The sequence below is a fragment of the Dendrobates tinctorius genome, unplaced genomic scaffold (assembly GCF_039654945.1).
Source record: "Dendrobates tinctorius isolate UK_male_01 unplaced genomic scaffold, ASM3965494v1 ptg000241l, whole genome shotgun sequence".
Classification (NCBI taxonomy): Eukaryota; Metazoa; Chordata; class Amphibia; order Anura; family Dendrobatidae; genus Dendrobates; species Dendrobates tinctorius.
In genome coordinates this window covers 2,258,543-2,280,291 of record NW_027361908.1, presented here as the reverse complement: position 1 = coordinate 2,280,291, position 21,749 = coordinate 2,258,543, and the positions used below count along the sequence as shown (strand labels likewise).

The window sequence follows — 21,749 nt, the reverse complement described above, 5'->3', positions numbered from 1 at the left end:
TCACCATTGAGGTCTGATGAACTCCCTCTTCTGGTGAAGGAAGGTAGTGAGGCTGATTACCAAGCACCTGAGCAGGATGATGATAACTGGGTGACTGGAATTGCTGACTGGATATAAGGCAGCCGACGCCCTTCTGCCTTGCTGGTGATTTCTGAGGGATTCTAGGAGACCAGTCTGATTCCTGCTCTTCAAAAGCTAAGTTTTCTGCTCTGCTTTTTGCATTTGTGTTTTGGTTTTGTTTTGCCTTGTTTTTCTGGATTTCTGCCATTCCCTGCTGGGGTGAGCTGAATTCCTTTTTTCTCTGTCTTCAGAAAATACCTGAGTACTGATATAGTCTTTTTGAAGCCTAGCGTCTTCAGGGTTTTTTCCCCTATCAGTCTGTTGGCTCTTGTTTTGATAGGGTTTTGGCGTATTGCAGACAGCAGCTTTTCTATCCTGTCCTGTTTAGTTAGCTTGGGCCCCATCATTTGCTCAGCCTATCTTTCTGTGTGAGTGTTTTTTCATCTTGCTTCACCGTCATTATATGTTGGGGGCTGCCTATTGCTTTGGGGTCTGCTCGGGGCAGTTTAGATTTCCCTTTCTGTCTTTAGGTTATTTAGTTCTCCGGCTGTGATCGAGGGGTCTAGGGCACCGTAGGAACCCCCCACGGCTACTGCTAGTTGTTGTTGATAGGTTCAGGGGTCTGCAATCTGATAGCTGCCAACTTCTCTGGTTTTCTGGACTTGGCTAGTATTTCTGTTTTTGCCTCCTACGGTGACTCATTCATAACACTTCTATACTGTTACTCACAAGAAAAGCATCCATTCCTTTCTTAAATTCATTCAGTGAATTGGCCATCACCACTTCCTCAGGAAGAGAATTCCAGAGCCTCACTGCTCTTACCGTGAAAAACCCTCTTCTATGCTGGTGCAGAAATTGTCTTTCCTCCAAACGAAGAGAATGCCCCCTTGTTCTTGTCACAGTCCTTGGTACAAACACTTCATTGGAGAGATCTCTGTATTGCCCTCTGATATACTTGTACATATATATTAGGTCTCCCCTAAGTCTTCTCTTTTCTAGAGTAAAAAGACCTAATTTTGATAACCTTTCTGGGTATTGTAGTGAACCAACTCCATTTATCATTTTAGTAGCCCGCCTTTGAACCCTTTCAAGTTCAGTAATGTCTTTCTTAAGCACCGGCGTCCAAAATTGCAAATACTCCTCCAAGTGTGGTCTAACGAGTGATTTGTACAGAGGGAGAATTGTTTTAATTTCGTGTCCTCAGACCTCTTCTAATGCATCCCATGACCCCATTAGCTTTGGTGGCAGCTGCCTGACACTGGGCACTCCAATTTAGCTTCTTATTGACAAAAGATGCCTAAGTCTTTTTCCATGTCTGATTTCCCCAGCAGTTTCCCATTTAGTAAGTAATTATAGCATCTGTTTCTCTTTCCCATGTGCATAACCTTACAGTTATGTGTGTTAAATCTCATCTGCCATTTTTCAGCCCAATTCTCCAATTTACTCAAATCTGTCTGTAGTTGCAAACTGTCCTCCTTTGTGTTAACTACCTTACATAGTTTTGTATCATCTGCAAATACTGATATTTTACTGTGTAAGCCATCCACTAGATCATTAATAAATATATTAAATAGTAGGGGGCCCAATACAGAACCCTGTGGTACCCCACTAGTAAACTTGGCCCAATCTGAGTATGCACCATTAATAACCGCTCTTTGTTTTCTATCAGTAAGCCAGCTACCTACCCATCTACACACATTTTCCCCTAGCCCAAGCTTTCTCATCTTACTTACCAATCTTATGTGGGACAGTGTCAAATGCTTTAGAGATGTCGAGATAAATGACATCCAATGATTCTCCTTGGTCCATTTGAGAGCTTACATCCTCACAGAAGCTGATCAGGTTAGTTTGACAGGAGCGATCCTTCATAAATCCATGTTGATATGGAGTTAAACATTTATTAACATTGAGATATTCTATAATGGTATCCCTTAGAAACCCTTCAAAAATTTTACCCACAACAGATGTTAAGCTTAACGGCCTATAGTTTCCAGGTTCCCTTTTACACCCCTTTTTGAATATTGGTACCACATTTGCTTGCCGCCAATCAAAAGGAACAGACCCTGTTTCTATAGAGTCTTCAAATATAAGGAATAGAGGCCTGTCTATCACATTACTTAACTCCTTTAATATGCAAGGGTGAATGCCAAAGGGGCCTTGTGATTTGTCAATTTTAATCTTACTAAGGCGGTTCTGCACTTCTTCCTGGGTTAGGCAGGTAATACTTAATGGGGAGTTTACATTATCACTCTGCATTTCCCCTGGCAAATCCTTTTCCTGTGTGAACACTGTTGAGAAAAAAGAATTTAAAACATTTGCTTTTCCCACATCGCTCTCTATGATTTCACCCTCATTGTTCTTTCAAGGGCCGACACCATCAATTTTAATCTTTTTACTGTTTATAATATTAAAGAATAGTTTGGGGTTTGTTTTACTTTCCTTAGCAATGAGTCTCTCAGTTTCCACTTTTGCTAAATGTATTTGTTTTTTTACACATTTTATTTTTATCCATGATTATGTTATCAGTCATGGGATTTTCTTGTGTAAATACTGTTGAAAAAAAGTCATTTAGTATATTGGCTTTTTTCTCATCCACCATTTCACCCAGACTATTTTTAAGGGGGCCAACACTATCATTTTTTAGCTTCTTACTATTTATGTAGTTAAAGAATATATTGGGATTATTTTTTACTTTCTCTGGCAATGAATCTCTGTCTCAATCTTAGATGTCTTGATTTGCCTTTTACAGAATTTATTTTATTTTCTGTATTTAGTTAGTTAATGCCTCATCACTACCTACTTGCTTTAATTCTCAATGCTTTATTTTTGTCACTTATTGCTCCCCTTACTGCTCTATTTAACCATAGTGCTTTCCTCCTATTTCTAGCATGTTTATTCCCATATGGTATATATTGTGCACAGGTCCTATTCAGGATGCTAATAAACGTCTCCCATTTTCTTTGTGAATTTTTATGTCTCAGGATATCGTCCCAGTTAATTGCACCAAGATCATCTCTCATCCGTTGGAAATTTGCCTTCCTGAAGTTTAGTGTCCTTGTAACCCCTCTACTAAACATCTTATTAAAGGATACATGAAAACTTATTTATTTTTTGATCACTATTACCCAAGTGACCCTCAACCCTGATGACACACAGATCTACATCTCTAGACCGGATATCACCTCCCTGCTAACCAGAATCCCTCAATGTCTGTCCACTATTTCATCCTTCTTCTCTACCAGATTTCTGAAACTTAACATGGACAAAACAGAATTCATCATCTTTCCCCCATCTCACGTGACCTCCCCAACGAACCTATCCATTACAGTAAATGGCTGCCCACTCTCCCTAGTCCCACAAGCTCGCTGCCTCGGGGTAATCCTTGATGCTGATCTCTCCTTCAAACCACATATCCAAGCCCTTTACACTTCCTGCTGACTTCAACTCAAAAATATTTCACGAATCCGTTCATTCCTCAACCAAGAATCTGCAAAAACCCTAGTCCATGCCCTCATTATCTCTCGCCTTGACTACTGCAAACTCCTGCTCAGTGGACTCCCCTCGAACACTCTCGCACCCCTCCAATCTATTCTAAACTCCGCTGCCCAACTAATACACCTGTCCCCCCGCTATTCCCCAGCTTCTCCCCTCTGTCAATCCCTTCACTGGCTCCCCATTGCCCAGAGACTCCAGTACAAACCCTAACCATGACATACAAAGCCATCCACAACCTGTCTCCTCCATACATCTGTGACCTCATCTCCCGGTACTTTCCTGCACGCAACCTCCGATCCTCACAAGATCTCCTTTACTACTCTCCTCTTATCTCCTCTTCCCACAATCGCATACAAAATTTCTCTCGCGCATCACCCCTACTCTGGAACTCTCTACCACAACATATCAGACTCTCACCTACCATCGAAACCTTCAAAAAGAGCCCGAAGACCCACCTCTTCCGACAAGCCTATAACTTGCAGTAACCACCGATCGACCAAACCGCTGCGTGACCAGCTCTACCCTCGCCTACTGTATTTTCACCCATCCCTTGTAGATTGTGAGCCTTCGCGGGCAGGGTCCTCTCTCCTCCTGTACCAGTTATGACTTGTATTGTTTAACATTATTGTACTTGTTTTTATGTATACCCCTCCCTACATGTAAAGCGCCATGGAATAAATGGCGCTATAACAATAATAATAATAATAATAATAATAATAATAATAACCCCTATATTTGATATGGGGTCTGGCCTGTTGGTTAATATTAGGTCTAGCAGTGCCCCCCCCTCTTGTTGGGTCCTGAACCAGTTGTGAAAGGTAATTGTCTCTCATAGTTGTCAAAAACCTATTACCTTTGCTGGAACTGCAGGTTTCGGTTCCCCAATGTATTTCAGGGTAGTTGAAGTCCCCCATAATAATGACTTCTCCTTGAGTCGCAGCTTCATCTATTTGCTTTATGAGGATATTGTCCGTTGCTTCCATTATTTTTGGAGACTTATAACAAACTCCTATCAGTAATTATTTTTTCCCCCTCCCCTTATCTCCACCCACAGGGACTCTACATTTTCATTAGATTCATATATATTATTACTCAGGATGGGTTTTAATGATGATTTTACATATAAACACACACCTCCCCCTCGCTTATTTATACGGTCATTTCTGAACAGAATATAGCGCTGTAAATTAACCGCCCAGACATGGCTCTCGTCCAGCCATGTCTCAGATATCCCCACCATGTCATAATTATGTTCCACCAACATTAACTTCAATTCCTCCATTTTGTTGGCGAGGCTTCTGGCATTAGTATACATGCACTTTATGTATCTCTCTGTACCTCTATTCTTTCTTAAATTATTAACTGTTCTAACCCCACCCCCACTTTCATTATTTGTGCCCAGGTCTCTTCTTCCCCTCCTATAAAAGGAACACCCTCCCCCCCACATCCCTAGTTTAAACACTCCTCCAACCTTCTAGCCATTTTCTCCCCCAGCACAGCTGCACCCTCCCCATTGAGGTGCAGCCCGACCCTAGTGTAGAACCTGTAGCCAACTGAGAAGTCGGCCCAGTTCTCCAGGAACCCAAACCCCTCCTTCCTACACCAATTCCTGAGCCACTTATTAACCTCCCTAATCTCCCGTTGCCTCTCTGGCGTGGCACAGGAAGTATTTCTGAAAATACCACCTTGGAGGTCCTTGCTTTAAGCTTGCAGCCTAATTCCCTGAAATCATCTTTAAGGACCTTCCACCTACCTTTAACTTTGCCATTTATGCCAATGTTCACCAAGACCACTGGATCCTCACCAGCCCCTCCCAGTAATCTGTCAACCCGATCAGCGATGTGCCAGACTCGAGCGCCAGGTAGGCAGCACACCGTTCGACGATCCCTGTCTTTGTGACAGATTGCCCTATCTGTTCCCCTAATAAATGAGTCCCCCACTACCAGCACCTATTTCCCCCAGACACTCCTCCAGCTTTCAGAGGACATGCCTTGATGCAGCAGTGCTACTCCTGCACTGACACTCCCCTCATCTGCCAACTTAGCAAACTTATTGGGGTGTGCCAGATCAGGACTAGCCTCCCTGGTGCTCTTCCCTCTGCCCCGCCTTCTGTCACCCAGCTAGCTGCTTCATTGTCCTGCAGCTCCAACCTAGCATCCCCCCCCTCACCTATCCCACTGAGCGTCTGCTCAGTGAGCAGAAGACTCCTTTCCATATTGTCTATGAATCTCAGTGTTGCCAGCTGCACATTTAGATCCAGTATGTGGGCTTCCAAATGCACAACGTGCTCACATCTCGCACAGCAGTATGCATCCTCGACCGGCTGATCAAGGATTTCATACATGCGGCAAAACGTACACTGGGTGGCATTGGCAATAGTGGAGCACATCCTAATGAGGATTGCACCAGACAGAAAAGATAAGCAAAAATAAATAAAAAGTATTAATAAAATATAGCAGTAATTCAGTAATACCTCCCTTGGAAACTCCCTGAATCCAAAGTCACTGAATCAAAAGTCACACACTTACCACAGTTCGCACTTACGCTCCGGTCACACTCCGCTTGTTCACACTCGCTCAGGCAGAAGATTTCAAAGAGATTTTTTTTTCTCTTTTACCAGCACGCCACCCTGCTGCTCAATGCACTTCCAAAAGGAGTTGAGCCCCAACCAGCTGTCCCTTATAAAACCTTAATTATGATCCCCCACCCTTAATTAACCCCTTGTGAATAGTTACACCTCAAGATTTAAATGCAATATAGTTAACCCTTAAAAACAGATAGTAAAATAAGAGATTAACCCTGTAGAGAGAAAAAATAGGTTAAACAAGCCCCCCAAAAATTGAACAGGTAGAAAAGCACTCAGCAACCCACAATTCAGCAACTCACAGGTATTTGTTAAAGGTTTTCCAAATACCGCGTCACTGAATCACAAGTCACACACTTACCACAGTTCGCACTCCGCTCGTTCACACTCGCTCAGGCAGAAGATTTAAAAGAGATTTTTTTTTTCTCTTTTAACCAGCACACCATCCTGCTGCTCAATGCACTTTCAAAAAGCAGTATATGCTGTATTTTTTTCTTTTTTAATGTAAGGCTATTATATTGTATGGAGCATCGTGTGGGGACATTATACTGCATGGAGAACTGTGCGGCCCATTACACTTTATGCAGGACTATGTGGGGGCCATTACACTGTATGGAGGACTATGGGAAAGCATTATACTATACGGAGATCTATGTGGACCCATTGAGCTGTATTGAGGGCTTTATGTGCCTGTTATACTGTACGGCAGACTGTGTGGTGATTACAGTTGGAGAATTATACTGTTATTGGGTCACCATTCTTTGCTGGGGGAACTGAGAAAGGGGGATACAGTAGGGTCATCATACTGTGCGTTTGGAGAAGTTTACTGTTAGGGTATCATACTGTGTTTGGGAGCAATTTTGATTGCATCATACTTTATGTGTTTTATTCAAGGCTTTTTTATCCTTTGTTAATACATATTTAAATTAGGCCTTTGGGCCATGTGCTTTTTACGGCTGTTACATATTAATCGCTTTATTTGATAAGAAAAAAAATCTACAATTGAGGAAGTCTTTCAACAAATATCAAGGGCTACCAAAGGATGCTGCTAAAGACCTGATCTGCTGTCAGTGTCATGGTCCAGTACACATAGCGGCCCATTGTCCTATGTCTTCCGAGCAGATGGATTGCAGCCTAGGCAGGCGCTGCTCGTATTGTGCCTACCCAGCCTGCAGTGTGGAATATCAGCCATGTCCCGTGACCATAAACGGAGTACTGATGTCAGGACTATTGGACTTCGTGTGCTACGTGAACCTGATAAGGGCCACACTTCCCCACCAGTTGATCACAGGGTAACATGTGGGCATCAGAGAGTTGATTAAAACGAGCCGTGGTACGGAGTTCCAGGAAGTCGGGGTAGTCGCAATAATTGGGTAGGACTTCAGCCTGTGCTGGGACTTGTGGGGAAAAGCAGGGGTTCCCAGTGTCTCAGGCAGGAGCCAGCACAACCCTGATGAATCCCCATTGCAGTCGGAGGTGAAAAAGTTCCCCTTATGTGTCCTAGCTGGTGATGAAGATGAACTGGTGACCAGTGAGGCCGCTTTCCTGAGCTGGGGGTGTCTGGGGAAAATTTCAGGACTGCTCAAATGCAGGATTTTACCCTAAAAAGGCCTTTGAAAATATGATACAGAATCTGACCGTGCTCGAGGAAAAATAATCTAAATAAAAATCCAGTAGTGCAGATACCTCAAAAGGTATCAGAAGTGCTCATAGAAAGAGATCCTGCAAGGAATCTATAATAATAAATGCCCTAAGCAACTTCCGGTTGTAACAACTTCCGTCCAGTTGTAACCGGTGACGTTACCGCACACCTCTTTCCATGTTAACCCTCAACACACACACACTCCACACACCTTTCACCATCTCCACTCACGTCCACTCACTCTTTCACTCCACATACGACCCTTTCTCTCACTCCGTCTCTCATACTCACGCCGTCATCGCCGCTGATCCACGATCCCCGACATCATCTTCCGCCGGCGCCATCCTGGATCCAGACGTCCTCCACGCCGGCGACATGTTCTTGCGGCGACGCCATTTTGGATCGGCGAAATCCCGCGATAGTCAAGATGGCGTCGCCGCAAGAACATGTCGCCGGCGAGGACGACGTTGGGATCCAAAATGGCGTCGGCGAAAACTCGCGAGATTTCGCCGACGCCATTTTGGATCCGGACGTCGTCCACGCCGGCGACATGTTCTTGCGGCGACGCCATTTTGGATCGGCGAAATCCCGCGATAGTCAAGATGGCGTCGCCGCAAGAACATGTCGCCGGCGAGGACGACGTCGGGATCCAAAATGGCGTCGGCGAAAACTCGCGAGATTTTGCGACGCCATTTTGGATCCCGACGTCGTCCACGCCGGCGACATGTTCTTCCGGCGACGCCATCTTGACTATCGCGGGATTTCACGATACTCAAGATGGCGTCGCCGCAAGAACATGTCGCCGGCGTGGACAAGGTCTGGATCCAGGATGGCGCCGGCGGAAGATGATGTCGGGGATCGTGGAGCAGCGGCGATGACGGCGTGAGTATGAGAGATGGAGTGAGAGAAGGGGTCGTATGTGGAGTGAAAGAGTGAGTGGAGATGGTGAAAGGTGAGAGGAGTGTGTGTTGAGGAGTGTGTGTTGGGGGTTAACATGGCAAGAGGTGTGATGCTATCGCATCCTCCCGATGCAATAGCATCGGGCAATAATCTAGTAATAAATACAAATCTAGAAGAAACGTGCACAGACGCACAAAAACTTTAAATTGGTGGTAAAACCGGGGTGGCTAATCCCTGCCAACCGAGTGAATGCAAAGGGCCTGCAGTACCCCTAAAATGACACAAAAAGAAAACTTGGTATAATTGGCTTTGCTCATATACGCGCCTGAATACTGCTACCATAGAGAGCATACAAACTCAGGTAATGCTGCGCGTACAAAGAGGAAATTAACTGTTCGTATTAAGGAAAATTTGACAAACATCCAAAAGGGCTATATCGGGCATCCGTTATCTCGTCATTTCAAAGAAGTTCACATCAAATCAATGAAGAATGTACGGCTCCTTGGTATTCAGAAAATCCATCAGAATCCAAGAGGGGGCGATTTTATAAAAGCAACTAGCTGAAGAGCCCGGCGCTGCCCGGGCATAGTAACTAACTACGGTTAGTTATAACAAATTATAATGATATGAGATAGATATAAATATATATATCTATCTCTCTCTGAGTGTATAGCCCCGCCCACTCCGCATAGCCACATTCACTATAATATCTCATATCATCCCGTCAGCCACCGCTACCGGACTACTACCCCTAATATCCCACATTATCCCGTCAGCCAGAGCCACCGGACTACTACCTCTAATATCCCACATCATCCCGCCAGCCTGGGGTCAGAACCAGAGCGCTGAGTGGATTTGCCCTGACTTCCATACCAATGATCCCTTTAATAGAAGCCTGGTATAAGAATCAGAGTGCTGAGGGATTTACCCTAACTTCCATACCGGAGATCCCATTAAGAGAGGCCTGGGGTCAGTACCAAAGCGGATTTGCCCTCATTTCCATACCAGGGTTCCCTTTAAGAGGGGCCTGGGGTCAAATCCAAAGCGCTGGATGGATTTGCCCTAACTCCCATACAAATAATCCATTTAAGAGAGGCCTGGGGTCGGTATCAGAGTGCTGATGGATTTGCCCTAACTTCCATACCGGAGATCCCTTTAAGAGGGAAGATGTGCCTATGGGATGGAGGATGTGTGATGTGTATATAGGCGCGGGAGAGGGGATTCATTTCTGTCATGTGCTCTCTGCCCTTTTCTAGGGGGCAGACAATGGCTGGGAGTTAATGTTTCCAGGGATGCTAGAATTCTCCAACGATGTCCGTGTCTGCTGAGGTGTTGTCGAGTGAGAAAACTGTTGCTCATAGCAACCAGTCACAGCTCAGCTTCTTTTAAACAGCACTGGTGAAATGAAAGATGCTTCGTGATTGGTTGGTGATACACACAACCACGATCTAGAAATTTATGCCTTTCAATAGGCATTTAGGGTTTATTGCCCAGTTTTTCTCATATACACTCCCTGACAGAAGCTGTGTCGCTTATCCATGTTATGTAAATAAAAGCTTATAGCCGGACGTTAAATTCATTCATTGGTTGTATAAATTATTCTTTTGAAAGCTGAAACCCTCCGAAAAGAGGTTTAGGTTAAGAAAATAAATTGGCATCAATGCAGAAATATTGATCACTTAATGGACACAGAATGGTCAGATTTTGGCAAGACAAAAGGCTTGTCGGCCACACAAAGTAATGTGATATAATATATATATATATATATATATATATATATATATATATATATATACTCAAACAAATAATTACCTACAGTAAAAGTACAAATATATTTGCATAACATTGGTGCATGAAGTTGTGGTGCTATTAGAGTCATTTAATATTTTGTGAGATTTCCATGAGCTTAAAAGGACTGCATCCATGCGGTTCAACAATTGATTCATACAATTTATTAATGAAGTCATAAGGAATAGCAAAGAATGTAGTCTTACATGCCTCCCAGAGTTCATCTAGATTCTTTGGTTTTGTCTTCCAAGCTTCCTCTTTCATCCTACCCCAAACATGCTGTTGTGAGCTCATCTGTTTATTCACCTTTTGTGTCCGAGGATCTCCCTCTTCTGGTGAAGGAAGGTAGTGAGGCTGATTTGGATGAAAGAAACCAAACACCTGATCAGGTGGATTGTGACTGGGTAACAGGAACTTCAGACTGGATATAAGGCAGCCGACGCCCTTCTGAGTTGCTGGTGATTTCTCTGCTGGATTCTTGGAGACCAGTCTGATTCCTGCTTCCCAAAGATAAGTTTTTGCTCTGCTATTGAACTTATTAGTTTTGGTTTTGTTTTTTCCTCCTCGGTGACTCAATCATAACACATGCTCAATGATGTTCATATCTAGTGACTGGGCTGGCCAGTCCTTGAGCACTCGATCTTTTTTGCCTGGAGGAACTTTGTTGTAGAGATGGATGTAGGAGATGGAGCACCATCCTGCTGCAGAATTTGACCCCTTTTGTGATTTGGAATATAAAAGAGGTAGCTAATACCTCTTGATGTTTTATGCTATTGATATTGCCTTCCACCTTGCAAATGTTTCGCACACCCCCATACTGAATATAACCCCAGACCATGATCTTTCCACCAAATTTAACTGTTTTCTGGGTGTATTTTGGATCCATATGGGCTCCAGTAGGTCTCCTGCAGTATTTGCGGTGGCTGTGGTGTAATTCTACTGAAGATTCATCAGAGAAATCCACCTTCTGCCACTTTTCCAGCGTCCATCTGTTTAGCAGGCTGTGGGACTTTGCAAATGCCACACGGTTTTTATTTGCCTTCTGTTTAGTGCTGTCTTCTGGGCACTGATTCAACCATGGAGGCCATTTCAAGACAGAATCCTACAAACTGTTCTAGTTGACACAGGGACTTGAGGTGACCAGGCCTGTTGGAGCTCTGCTACAGTGGAAGAGGGGCTTGCTTTTTCTAACCAACAAACGTTCCTCCTGAGCAGTTGTCTGTCGGACCTGGGCTTGTCAAACATCTCCAGTCTTTTCTAATCTTTTTTTAATTCTTTGTACTTGACGCTGAGACACATTAAAAGGTGTCAGCAACCTCTGCAGTGCATCTGGTCTTCAGCCTCTTGATAATCCAGGCTTTGGTTGCAGGGTGAAATTTTGGCATGTCGTCAGAGCTCAAGTTGCAGCTCAAGTGAAGGTCTAGGGTGCTGGGTTTCTTTTTATACACACCCACTAACCGATCATTTACTGAGCACAGGTGAGAATGTAAACTAGGATTGGGTGCATTATATGACCAGGTGACAAAACTTTGGTCAGATTTTGGCAAGACCATTCTGTGTCCATTAAATGATCAATATTTCTGCATTGATGCAAATTTATTTTCTTAACCTAAACCACATTTCGGAGAGTTTGTAATTTATACAACCAATGGATGAATTTAACATCAGGTTATAAACTTTTATTTACATAACATGGATAAGTGACAACTTCTGTGAGGGAGTGTATGTTTTACTAACACACTAATATATTTTGGTATTATTACCATTTTCAAGGTAGGGTTCAAAATAATTTCCCAAAAAGGTACCGTTGGAAGTACTCCCGGAAAGGTTTTAGCAGGTTTTTCAAAAAAGGATCTTTTTAATAGGGATTTTCTATGAAGGATTTTTAGAAGTTATTTTTTGTTGGATTTATTTCTCTTTAAGATTTTTTGAAAAAGATTTTTAACAATATATTTTTTTTTAAGGACAGAAGCAACCATATAGTTGAATGCATCTACTAAACATCATTTATCTACAAGTATCTAGTAGTTTATACCATATCCGTGTTGCAAGCGGTTTTATTTCTGGGATTTTTTTCTGCCTATTTGGCCATGTTGTGACTTTTCTGTGGGGGCCTCTAAACATTCCCCCAGCTTTTAGGTGTATTTATGTTATGCATTTTTATTAATCTATATTTATAAATACAGTATTTATTTCCTGTGTGTAGCCGCTCTTTTTTTCTAAATGTAAAACAGTCGAGCTCACCGGTTTATGACATCATGAAGCTTGGAGAACGTAACCGCCGTGTCTTAGCGTGAAAAATTCCAATAAAGAGATGATCCAGCTCAACGATGAAGTGAGAAAACAAATTCTTTATTCACTCAGATTTGTCAAAGTAGAGGATAAAATTTCAGCATCGATAGGACAAAAGGTTGCGTTACCAACGCGTTTCAAACTCTCTCCCTTTTTTAAGCTTTTAGTATATATTAATAAAGATGTTTTTATTGTATATTTTTATTATTGTATATGGAATTAGCCAGTAAATTTGGTTTATTTCCTTTTTTCACCCAGTTAATATTGGTCGGTATATATACATACTCTTGAATTAGCCGTGGCCAACTGCGGGGGCGCAGAAAGGGTTAATGAGTCGAACTCTAGGCTATTTAGCGGCGGTAAATCAGAAACACGATCACCCTGATGGAGGTTGCATTGCCTCTGAAACGCGTTGGTTAGTTTTCTGATCCTAGCGTTGCCCTGTAGATGTTTTGACGTCACACGCTCAAGGAGTTTGTCGGCCACTTTTTCATGCAGGCATCCATGGGCTCTCCCTGGCTCTGCCCGTCTTTACTGTTTCCCTGCTCTTGCGCCATCCACATTACCTAGCATCTACCACCATATCTGCGGAGTTATGCACCCACGGATCATCTGTATCATCGCCCGGTAAGAGCAGCATTACCTGAGTTTGTATGCTGTTTATGGTAACAGTATTCAGGCATGTATATGAGCCAATTATGCCAAGTTTTCTTTCTGTGTCATTTTAGGGGGACTGCAGGCCCTTTGCATTTACTCGGTTGGCAGGGATTAGCTACCCCGGTTTACCACCTATTTTAAAGTTTTTGTGCGTCTGTGCAAGTTTTTTTCTTGATTTGTATTTATTATTCCTTGCAGGATTCTCTTTCTATGAGCACTTCTGATACCTTTGAGGTATCTTCACTACTGGGTTTTTATTTAGATTATTTTTCCTCGAGTGCGGTCAGTTTCTGTATCATATTATTATTCAATCACTCTAGGGGTGACACCTACTCCTACTGATCCCAGCAACTGAGGTTATATCAGCAGTTCTTTATCTGCTTGCTTGTGAGCGCTTGTTTTTTTACACATTTCCGCCTTTGAAAATGTGTCTGTGATTGATGGGGTTTGCTCAAGAGCCGGGGGCTGACACCAGGTACCCACACTTTGCAGTCAATAGCAAATGGTTGTATCAAGTGACTACACGGAGGGGAGGTGAAATAGTGGAGCAGCTGTTGGTTCCAGGGCCATACCGACAGATGGTTTTAGACATGGCACATTCACATGTTTTGGGGGAACATCTGGGGGTGGAGAAAACACAGAATAGAATACTGCAGAGGTCCTACTGGCTGGGATGTTACCAGGAGATCCGGAACTATCGTAAGGTCTTGCCCCACCTGCCAGATAACTGCTCCCTCTTCTCACTTCCAAAGTCCTGTAGTCCCATTACCAGTAATAAAGATCCCATTTGAGCAAATTGCCATGGACTGGTAGGGCCTTTAGTTAAGTCTGCATGAGGGCACAAATATATTTTAGTGGTCATGGACTATGCGACCAGGGTACCCTGAAGCAGTACCCCTAAGGAACTCTTCGGCTAAGAGTATTGCCCGGGAGCTTGTCCATATTTTTGCTAGAACAGTCCTGCCGAAGGAAATTTAGACAGACCAGGGAACCCCCTTCATGAGCAAGGTAATGAAGGAACTGTGTAGAGTCCTCCTGATTGCCCAGCTGCAAACCTCAGCGTACCATCCACAGACCGACGACCTAGTAGAACGCTTCAGTAAAAACTTGAAAGCCATGCTCAAAAAGGTCACTGAGAAGGACTGTCGAGACTGGGACTACCTGCTTCCATTTTTGCTCTTTTCCATCAGGGAAATTCCCCAGGCCTCTACTGGCTTCTCGTCGTTCGAGCTCCTGTATGGTCGACATCTGCGAGGTCTCCTGGACATCACCAGGAAACATGGGAAACTGAGATCACACCATACAGGATCATCATAGAGCATGTCACAAAGCTGCATGAGAGAATGGCAAAAGTGATGCCTATCGTGAAGGAGCATCTCTTCCAGGCACAGGCAAGGGAGTATAACCGATCAGCGAGGCTGAGGCAGTTCCAGCCAGGGGAATGCGTGCTAGTGCTTATCCCCACGGTGGAGAGCAATTTCCTAGCCAAGTGGCTAGGCCCATACAAGGTCGTGAAAAAACTGAGCGAAGTTAATTACAAAGTTCACCAGCCAGGGCGTAGAAAGACACACCAGGTCTATCATGTGAACTTGCTCAAACCCTGGTGAAAACGAGAACCGCTGGACACCCCTTGCCTGAGAGCCAGTCCCAAAGTCACCGTGGATGATGTCACCATTGTAGAGACTCTGACGCCGGCCCAGAAGCAACAGTGTCGGGAGCTGTTGCTGCGGAACTGGGACCTATTCTCAGATTTGCTGGGGAAAACGCAGGTGGCGAACATGACGTGTTGACGGAACCGCATGCAAGGGTGAATCTTAAGCCCTATAGAATTACGGAAGCACAGAGGTGATATCAAATGAGGTGAAGAGGATGTTAGACCTCGGGGTGATAGAGTCGAAAAGAGGATGGTCGCGTCCCGTTGTCGTCGTACCGAAGCCTGACGGTGAGTGGTGGTTTTGCAACAACTATCGCAAGCTGAATGAAGTCTCTAGTTTTGACGCCTACCCGATGAATCGTATGGACGAACTCATTGAGAGACTTGGACCCGTGAGATACATTACAACCCTGGACCTGACAAAGGACTATTGACAGATCCCCATGTCCCACAGAGACAAGGAGAAGACAGCCTTCTCAACGCATAATGGGTGTTTTCAGTACACCAGGATGCAGGGAGCCCCGGCCACCTTCCAGAGGGCAATGGATTGGATCCTGGCTCAACATAAGTATGCCGCAGAGTACCTTGATGACATAGTTATCTTTAGCCCTGACTGGGCTAGTCATCTCCCAAAGGTACAGTTGGTTATGGATGCTTTATGAAGTGCGGGGTACACAAATCTGAAGAAGTGTGCCATAGGGAAAGAAGAGGCCAAGAACCTGGGCTGTGTCGTCAGAAGAGGCGAAATTAAACCGCAACTAAATAAGATCGAGGCGATTCAGAAGTGGCCACAACCGCTTACCAAGAAGCAAGTGAGGGCGTTTCTTGGAATTGTGGGCTATTACCAGTAGTTCATCTTAAGTTTTGCTATAATTGCCGCACCATTGATGGCTCTTCTTAAAAGGTACCAAGTCGACCGTAGTTAAATGGAATACGGACACAGGTGGCATTCCAGGAGCTGCAGCAGGCTCTGTGTAAACATCCAGTTCTGGTCGCCCGAGACTTCAGCAAGGAGTTCGTGATCTAGACAGATTCCTCAGAAGTCAGATTTGGAGCCGTGCTGTCTCAGGAGATAAATGGGGAAGAACATCCCATCCTGTATCTGAGCCAGAAGCTCTCGTCATGCGAGAAAAATTACGCCATTGTGGAGGAGTGTCTGGCCATAAAATAGGCAGTGGATACATTGAGGTATTACCTACTATGCCAGAGGCTCAAACTTGTGTCAGATCATGCCCCTCTGAGGTGGTTAAAGAGAACCGGTCAGCAGGATTGTGCATAGTAACCTACACACAGTGTCAGGTCGGCGCTGTTATACTGAATAAAATGATACCTTGGTTGATGAAATCCATCTTGTGGCTGCTTCTTAAACTCTATTTTCAGTTTGTAATTAATGAGATTCTCATGCCCCAAGGAGGGGTTCATGCATGTGTGCTCTCATTAGATATTCATAATGCAGACTGCTGACAGGTCACTGATCCCTCACTGACCTGCCCCCTAGTTTGCACAATGAATACCTAACATACTGAATAAAAAAAGAAAAAAAAAACCGCTTCTTCAGGCAGGTGCCGGCCGAGGCACCTGCTCTGCAGCATAATCGCTTGTTTAGTGTGCAAATAATACAGTTTTGTGAAGTTATTCAGCTATGGGAAGAAAAAAAAAAATCTATTTGAAAATGGCGAATGCGCAGTAGCAGCTCGGAGATAGCCGAGAGCTGCTACTGCGCAGGTGCGGAAGGCGCCATCTTGGAGGGGAAATTCTATTTTTCTCCCATCTCCAATAAAATGGCGCTGCCGGCGCATGCGCAGAAGCAGCTATTCGATCACAGGTAGACAAATAGCTGTCACGGCAGGCGTCATTTTCAAATTTTATTTTTTCCCTCTAGCTGAATAACATCACGAATCTGTATTATTGGCACACTAAACAAGCGACTTTGCTACGCAGCAGAATCTGCATTATGTCAGCAGACTGCATTATGAATATCTTTTCAGAGCATACATACATGAACCCCACCTTAGGGCACAAGAATCTCATTAACTACAAACTGAAAACAAAGATTAAGAAACAGGAACACGACACATTTCATCAACCAAGGTATCATTTTATTCAGTATAACAGCGCCAACCTGACACTGTGTGTAAGTCACTATGCACAGCCCTGCTGACAGGTTCCCTTTAGGGTATGTGTACACGTTGCGGATTTGCCTGCAGAATTTTCTGCACAGAATGTGCAACACTTGGGAGAAAACGCAGGTAAAAATCCACGCGTTTTTTCATGCGGATTGTATGCGTTTTTGTAAGCTAAATAAAGATATTTAAAAAAAAACAAAAAAAAAAAAGATTTGTGATGTCATCTCTTGTCCAACCTCCTCTTTTACATTTGTACTTTTAACCCTCACTCCATTACAGACACAGACAGACATGAGATAGATAATCTATAACTATGTGTATCTATCTATAGATATAATCTAACTATCTATAGATAGATAAATATGGGATAGATAGAAGGAATGAGATAGATACAGTGCCTTGCGAAAGTATTCGCCCCCCTGGAACTTTTCAACATTTCCCACATATCGTGCTTCAAACATAAAGATACAAAATGTAAATTTTTGGTGAAGAATCAACAACAAGTGGGAAGTTGAAGTGGGAATTGTGAAGTTGAATGAAATTTATTGGTTATTTGAAATTTTTGTGGAAATTCAAAAACTGAAAAGCGGAGCGTGCAATATTATTAGGCCCCTTTACTTTCAGTGCAGCAAACTCACTCCAGAAGTTCATTGTGGATCTCTGAATGATCCAATGTTGTCCTAAATGACTAATGATGATAAATATAATCCACCTGTGTGTAATCAAGTCTCTGTATAAATGCACCTGCTCTGTGCACCAGGCTCTGGGTAGATTAGAGATGGGCGGGACTCCTAGCCACCATATCTCCACCTCCAGGGTGTGGCTGGAGGGGAGTTATATGTCCAGCCACTTTTTTTTCTGTGTATGAGTGAGGAGGAAAGCAAGCCTCTGCATTGCTAGCTCCTGCGAGAGCTGCCGTATATGTTGTTCCAGAGGGCCCAGCAGGACGGTGTATGAACTGTATTTTCATTCAGGTTGTTTTCTGTTACCATTTTGTTTTTTGGTTTAAAAGGTAGTAAACGACCCAGAGTGAGTGTTTAACCACCTGTGTGCCCGAGTCTACCTCGAGGAGCAGCTAAGCCCATCAACCCCCTAACAATATATACACATACACACAATATTATTGCAATTGCACATGTTTTGTTATACACAAGCTTATTGGTTATAGGAAGCCATTAATTGCAGTTATTTACTCCAATGTATGTGCAGCCAAATGTCAAAGCTGAGATTGCCAACGATTTGTCCAGACCATTTTGGGAGTTTTGCATGATATTGTCTTTTTTTTTTTTCGCTGTTTTATGTTGTTCCAATACACCCAAAGGAAATAAACGTGTATAACAAAACATGTAGGATTGCAATAATTCTCTCTGAGAAATACTTCATTTTCTGGAACAATTTCAAGGGTTCCAACACTTTTGGCCATGAATGTATATGTATTATATTGTAGATTTGAATCACAAGTACCTGATTTAAAGAAGCACTCCTCCTATCAAAGTTTTAGTCCTCTTAATATATAGCAGTCCTAATATTATACAGCACCATGTACTTACAACTGCTCATTTTGCCTTTCTACTCAGCTAATTCTTCTTTTCTCTGCCCTATGTAGAAACAGGAAGTCTCTTGTTCCTGCATTTATCTTTCCCCTCTTCATCTCCTGGCCCAGATGATCCATTCTCCCCCTGCCAGGGACTTTTGCAGTGACTTATGACTCGTACAGGTAAAATTGATCTCTTGTTTCAGCTAGTCAGTTTTTAATCATGTGATTTCATAGACCTAATGGAAAAAGACGACTTAGGCTAGTTTCACACTAATGTTTTTGGGCGCAGAGCAGGGCTGCCGCTTAGCTCCGCCCCCCCTCCGGTCAGCTCCTCCTATTATCGCATGACGCTGAATGCGATCAGAGTACCGTATATTTAGCGTTGGGTACGCTGACCGTGCGCTGGTCTGATTTTGCTGGCGCTGCGCCCTTTTGGTGTGCGCCCAGCGCACAAAAACGCACTGTTGCATTTTTGTGCGCTGGGCGCACAACCAGCGCACGGTCAGCACACCAAACGCTAAATATACGGTACGCTGATCGCATGGAGCGTCATGCGATCCTAGGAGGAGCTGACTGGAGGGGGCGCGGCCGGAGCTAAGCGGCGGCCCTGCGCTGCGACGGAGAATGCTAGTGTGAAACTAGCCTTAGCTGGGTAGAAAGGCAAAATGAGTAATTTTAAGTACATAGTGTTATATAATATGATGACTGCAATATTTTAGTTATAATACAGTAATAATTTTGATGGGAGGAGGCCTTCTTTAAACAATAGGTCTTTTTCTGATGACACATTCCTTTTAAGCTGACAAGTGGTCTACAGTCTTTCCTGGATCACTATGCCTCTTAAACATTCCTGATATATTGCTTGTAAAGTTCTATGGAAAAAAAAAAATGAAAAGTGAAAATAGTAAAAATTGGACTTCTCCTACAATACAATCATGTCAATGTTCTCATGTCAAAGTGGACATTATGGCAAGACATTGCTATACTTTCCTTACTATTTCTAAGACATTGAAATGAAACATTAAAGAAAAAAAAGCACTCACCAATATGCTATTAACTTTTTTTTTATGGCACTTCCTGTGAAATAAAAGGAGATTGAACAACATTTATTTCAGTGATGATATATTAAAAAAGAGCACACAGTTGTTCCCAGGTCTGAATGAACACCGGGCATGATACCCGACGGTTAAGGGTAGGTTTTCTAGTTTGAAGTTTCTTTTTATGCAGTTTAGAAAGCCAAAGCCAGAGTTGGATCATAAACCCGTCTGTTAGTTTAAGACTAATGCCGTGATTCATCATTAACGGGTTTTTTTAAAGGGTATCTGTCACCCATATTTAGTGATATCATGTAAAGATATCACCCAATTGTGCGTCCCATAAGGATTCTATTAGGATTTTTTATTCCCCCTGACCCCGCACCTTTGACGCAGTTCACCAATCAACACTCGTGCTTGCTTTCTTTTTCCTCAGCCCCCTTTGCGCCAAGTCCATATTCGCATACCACAGCTGCCAAACTTGACATACGGTAGTTCACTTATCAGAGCTTGTGCCTGCTGATTTCCTTTTTTTTTTTTTTTCACCCGCCCTTTGCGCCACCTGACTACAAGCGTAAGTGCTAATCCCTGATCCCTGTCCAATCTCTCTTCATCCCCCCTTTCCCCATTTGTACCCCTCCATACCCCTTTGTGCCGCCTCCGTGCGCACACTTAGCAGCCCCCTTTGCGCCAACTCCATATTCGCATCCCACAGCCGCCAAGCTTTGAGAAGTTACGTAGATCACTTATCAGAGCTTCTGCCTGATGATTTCCTTTTTTCACCCCCCCCTTTGCACCACACCTGTACGCACACCCAGCAGCCGCCACTGAACTTTGATAAGTGACGCCGTTCACTTAGAGCTAGGGCCTGCTGTTTTAGACTTTTCTTTTCACAGGTAATTTTTTCTCCCCATTTCCTTTTTTCTTTTAGCTTTTTCTTTACAGAATAGTTTGCACCAATCACTAGCCCCCCCACACATACATAGTTATAAATAAAGTACACCCAAGCACCATCTTCTCAAAAAATGTCCCGATCATCTCGAAGAAGCGAAACGCACATTGGGGCGACGGGGAAAGCTAGAGCGACCATTATACCTCATGTAAGTGCCCGTAGGAGTTTCTCCTGATATTTCAGACATGTTTATCTCTTAAATGGTTCATTGGGGGGGGGGGGGATTACCTGCTAGGTGCTGTGTGTATACATAACTACAGTATTAGTGGTTTGACTGAAAACGGCACTCATATGTATTTGCATACAGGCTATGCCTGATGGAGACTAAAGGCTGTTTTCATGTGAACACGTTTACATATTTATTTTGTTGCACAAGCACATGTGGGTATGGCATTTTTACTATTTAGTATCAAGTTATAATTTTGCTGTATCTAATTACAGGTTATGCCTGTGTATGAACATATTTATAGGTCTATTTTATTGGATTAATGGGCACAAATGCAATATGGCTCCCTGTTTAGATTGCAGTATTCCTGATATGTTATTTGTAATGAGTATATTTTTGGATATTTTATCTGTAGCATATTGTGCAAAATAAAATTTGTAATTTGGCAATTTAAACTAATTTTTTCTCTTATTGCTCTCAGAAAGGCCAGGGCGTGGTACAAAAAGCTGGCCGTGCACATCGTACAAATGACAATGCTCAACGCATTCCTGCTGTCACGATGTGCATGCCACACATACGCCGTATTCAGTTCCAGGAGGTAGTGATTAAGGCCCTGATGTTTTTAACTCCAGAAGGCGCGGGCCCCAGTACTTCCGGAACTGAAGGTGCTCGTATCATACCAGGTCAGCATTTTTCAGGGGTGGTCCCGCCAACTGGTAAAAAAGGTAAGCCACAAAAAAGGGGCCGAATGTGTTACAAAAGAGGTGTAACAACCCTGCTGCCGTCACTGCATGGCCTCCCATCCCCCGCACATCAACTTACTCACTGCTCCGGGTCATGCTGTGAATTCTGTCTGTTGCCA

General features: G+C 43.5%; 1 protein-coding gene across 2 annotated transcripts in view; it reads right to left on the bottom strand.

The window, feature by feature from the left end:
* CDC25C (cell division cycle 25C) overlaps positions 1-21,749 on the bottom strand; it is a 122,825-nt gene that overhangs the window by 48,396 nt on the left and 52,680 nt on the right. For both annotated transcript variants that reach the window (XM_073556908.1, XM_073556907.1), the window contains exon 6: positions 19,779-19,812. In XM_073556908.1, the coding sequence (XP_073413009.1) occupies positions 19,779-19,812 (34 nt within the window). The remainder of the gene's footprint in view (positions 1-19,778; positions 19,813-21,749) is intronic.